Source organism: Montipora foliosa, chromosome 5, assembly GCF_036669935.1.
Source record: "Montipora foliosa isolate CH-2021 chromosome 5, ASM3666993v2, whole genome shotgun sequence".
NCBI classification, from domain to species: domain Eukaryota; kingdom Metazoa; phylum Cnidaria; class Anthozoa; order Scleractinia; family Acroporidae; genus Montipora; species Montipora foliosa.
The window spans coordinates 15149536-15153605 of record NC_090873.1 but is presented as its reverse complement, the minus strand read 5'-3'; the positions used below and the strand labels follow the sequence as shown (position 1 = coordinate 15153605).

Genomic DNA, 4070 nt, shown 5'->3' with positions numbered 1-4070 from the left:
TCGGTCTGGAAACAAACACCTAGAAAGAATCTTCAGCTAGAAAAGAAGACCAGTGAAAACACAACCCTGGTAAATACTGCAGTCAGTGGCATTGCGAGCTGTGACAGATGTCTGTCAAATAATCTGGAAATGTGTTTCTTTTTCCAGACGCTCACCTCGTGGTCCATTAGTGTGCACAAGTTTTTAAAAGATGGCAAACGAGCCAAACACTCCTCTCAATTTCTTTCCCTTTACAATTTTGCGACACCTTTCTCGGTGTTTTCCAATTTGAATCTTTCGAGTTAGCAGCCAAATTCCAGGTTACATTTTCTCAGTGAAAGTGGATGTCACGTTATTAGACTAGTGGTGTCGGTCAGTAAACAAACGGCTCAAAAGAATGTTCAGCTAGTATACCGCCACAGTGAAAAATTATAAACCCGAAGTGCTCAGTACAACTGAGCACTGAACGGGTCACTGAAATATGCCCACCCTCTACCAACAAAGACAAAAATAGAGAAGAAACACTCTAACAAGCGAGCTGGCGCGATGGTAAAAGTCTTCATGTGCGTTGTATTGTGAACTGAGAACATCAGAATTCATGACATCAAAACAAGCAAACAGAATCCAGACATTTCGCCCCACTGACAAATAGCCTCGGACAGGTAGCCCCCTGATTATGGTGCTTGTCAATTAGCCACCAACGTAAAACCCACGAAGCAATCCTGGGAACTTAAAGCTACACTATCAACATGCTGGACGATCGATCGTGCTGGTTGATTTTCCGTGAGTACGTTCAGAGAGATCATTGCCGGTTTACAACTAGTACTTTTGTTGATAGTTAGCTTTGATTCCTTCGTGAGTTTTACGTTGAGGGCTAATTGTCCAGCATCATAATCTGTGAACTGTCCGGGGCTAATTGTCCGTGGGGCGAATTGTCTGACATTCAAACAAGCAGCTTTCAAAAATCAAACCCGCTACTTTAAAATGAAAATAAGTCGAACACTTCCAAAAGTAGGTGTCATTCGTAGCAGGTAGACCCAAAGTTCTCTGCGAATTTTGATAGGATTATCCGCGCAGGAGGATTATTCCAGCGCCAGCGCCAAACGAAACCCTTCGCATATATACTGAAAGCTGAAAACGTTTCGCTTATGCTTGCATCACCTTTCATTTTCACTTGTGATATACCGCTTGTGCTTGCACTTGTACCTGTGATTGTACCTGCGCTTGTTCTTGCGTCGCTAGTGAAAACCGTGCGTAAATGTGGCCTAAATCGTGAAGCAAATGTTTGGTTAACGGTACAAAGTAACGGTGAAATTGTCGTCAAGTTTTGTCACTTTGAAGGAGGGAAATCATGTTTACATAGATGACAGTTGTCTTCCAATCATGGCATGAGTTAAGATCTATCATTTTCGACACTTTTGGGGCGTGTGTTTTTTTTCTGTTTTTGTTCGAAATAATTTTCTTCTAGGTACACGTTGGCCACAAAATGTTTTATCAAAATTTCAAATTCAGAGGGCCCGTTCTGTTTATAATAAAACCACCTGCAAAATTAGCCACTCACAGCTGGGAGATATAATTGGTATTTCAAGAAAAGACATGGCGAACTGCCTTCCAAATGAGTGGCTTTAAAAGTCTTGATTGTGATATTGCTATACTTACACATAACGCAAATTTAGCTAAGTCAAGGGAACAAAGACAACGCCCTCAAAAACCCAAACGCTGGTTCACTCCTAAATGAAAAGAACCGGAAATTAATGAAGGTGCTAGACAGAGTCTCACGTTCAAAAAAATCTCGGGTCGGAAATAGCTGAGTTTCGTATTCCCAGTCGTACTTGGGCGAGTGCATTCAAGCGAGGCTAATGCGGGTAAAAATTCGGAGAAAGCAATCAAAACAATATGGTGAATCACAGTTGTTGTGCTTTTAATTGCTCAAATAGCACTTACAAAAAGAAACATGTTGAAAAACATCCAGAGCTAGAAAATATTGAGTTTTTTCCTTTTCCCCCAGACAACAAAAGCAAGTATTATGTTGCAGGAATGACCGAACGAGAGCGGCGTATGCGGTGGATTGCAGGTTGTCGCCTGGATAGTCCCAATGTAACAAGGCACACCAGGATATGTTCGGCTCATTTTAAAGGTGGGCTTGGCCCCACAAAATCGAATCCTGTGCCCACGATATTTGACTTTCCCAAACATCTCCAGCCTAAAATTCACAAAAGTCGTACCAACCCTGTTGAGCGGAAACATCGAAATGCAAAACCAGAGTTGAAGAAGGAAATAAATATGGAGCAGTCTGCCTCTTCGAAACAAGATGTTAGGGTGGAAGGAATGGATCTCAGCTCAGACAAAAATAATTGTACCTTTGAAGGAAACAGGAACCCTGATTGTCAACCGGTATATGTAGATGCTGTGGTGCAAACTGATTTAACAACTTCTGACATACAATTCATGGACGAGTGCAAAGCAAGGCTAGAGAACAAGACTCAGCTGAAGAGAGACCTTTTTATTGAGGATGTCTGTAAGGACGATCGGTCCGTCAGATTTTACACTGGAATTCCCTTGTTGACTTGCCTACTTATGGTGTTTAACTTTTTGCAGCCATTTGCTGAAAAAATGAAATATTGGGATGGCAAGAAAAAAACTGCGAGAGAAGCTTATCAGGTTGGTCAATATTTCTTTCATAACGGAGATCAAACAAATCCCAAGGTACCATTCATAAAGAATTCATTTATCAAATTGTTTTTCTATTATATATTTTCTTTTTTTTCTTATACTATAGATTTCCATAATACTTTAATTTTTAGAAGGGCAACTTGTGCAGAAATCAAAAAAAATATTTAAACTTATATCATTTTAATGTAATCCACTTTCTTTTTTTGTAGGAAGAAAAAGACCGAAAGAAGCCAGGGCCAAAACGACAAGTGCCGTTGTTTGCTGAGTTTATTTTAGTTATGGTGAGGCTTAGACTGGGCCTGTTGGTAGGTCACCTGGCTGACATTTATTCACTTTCTAAAGGATCGGTATCTAAAATCTTCACAACCTGGATAAACATGCTCTACCATGTCTTCAAGGACATTCTGATTGCTTGGCCTACAATGCAACAAGTTAGGAGGCATCTACCAAAGAGTTTTGAAAAGTTTCCTCGAACAAGAGTAATTATAGACTGCACAGAAATAAAAATTCAAAAACCCACTGGCCCATCTGCACAAAAAGTTACCTGGAGCAATTATAAAAGCTCAAACACCTTTAGGGCTTCTAGTCGGAATTTCTCCCACTGGTGCTTTCACATTTGTCTCAAAACTGGGGTCAGGAGGTGTTTCAGACAGACACATCACAATGAAATCAGGTCTCATAGACAAATTGGAACCTAATGATGATTGTATGGCAGACAGGTGTTTTAACATAAGAGATTTGGTCACAAACAAAAGGGCCACTTTGAATATCCCTCCTTTCTCCAAAGGAAAGCAGCTTTCCACAAAAGCATGTACGAAAAGGCGACGTATTGCAGCTGTGAGGGCTATTCAAAGGTTGAAAGGTTTCAAGATCCTTCAGGGTGTTCTGCCGATCTCCCTGGCTTCAGTGGCTGATCAAACTGTTACAGTGTGTGCTGCCCTCTGCAACTTAATGAAACCCTTAGTGAAATAATGTCACACTTAAGTGCTTATTCAGTCACATACACTGTCCTTATGGAATAAAAAAATAGCATTTTGACATTTGCTGATATTTTTTTTTAGCATGAGCAGAACTGTTTCTGGTACCGCATGTGCACTTTAACTGCTAATCAGCTTATGCCAAACAAATTAATGTGCCATTGTACAGTTGAACATAGTTACAAAACCCTGAACCACTACAGTTTTGTTCGGGGTAAACCAAATTTAACTCTGGGAAATACTATCTCAGGGAGCATTACTTCTTCATAGAACCCAGTTAGTTTTAGAAGGATTGGTTTCCAGATGTTTTCTTCATATGCTACATGCTGCATGAAGAACTCCTTATTTGTGCCATATGCCATAAAGTAACCCCATTTGTATGTGGTAGAAAACATCTGATGACATAATTGGTAGAAATATTTATGATTCTTGTTGAGAATT

The 4070-nt window shown here is 40.1% G+C and overlaps 1 protein-coding gene across 1 annotated transcript; it reads left to right on the top strand.

The window, feature by feature from the left end:
* Nucleotides 1-1875: 1875 nt before the first annotated feature.
* LOC138002235 (uncharacterized) lies at nucleotides 1876-3624 on the top strand. Its single transcript, XM_068848310.1, has 3 exons — nucleotides 1876-2640; nucleotides 2862-2957; nucleotides 3193-3624. The coding sequence occupies exons 1-3, from the start codon at nucleotides 1876-1878 to the stop codon at nucleotides 3622-3624; spliced, it is 1293 nt and encodes a 430-aa protein (XP_068704411.1).
* Nucleotides 3625-4070: the final 446 nt, after the last annotated feature.

Excerpts from the sequence above, each read along its gene's own strand:
- LOC138002235 (XM_068848310.1), top strand. The coding sequence starts at position 1,876 with ATGGTGAATCACAGTTGTTGTGCTTTTAATTGCTCAAATAGCACTTAC. Across the intron at positions 2,641-2,861 it reads CTGCGAGAGAAGCTTATCAG|GAAGAAAAAGACCGAAAGAA; the intron begins GTTGGTCAATAT and ends CTTTTTTTGTAG. Across the intron at positions 2,958-3,192 it reads GGCTTAGACTGGGCCTGTTG|TTACCTGGAGCAATTATAAA; the intron begins GTAGGTCACCTG and ends CTGCACAAAAAG.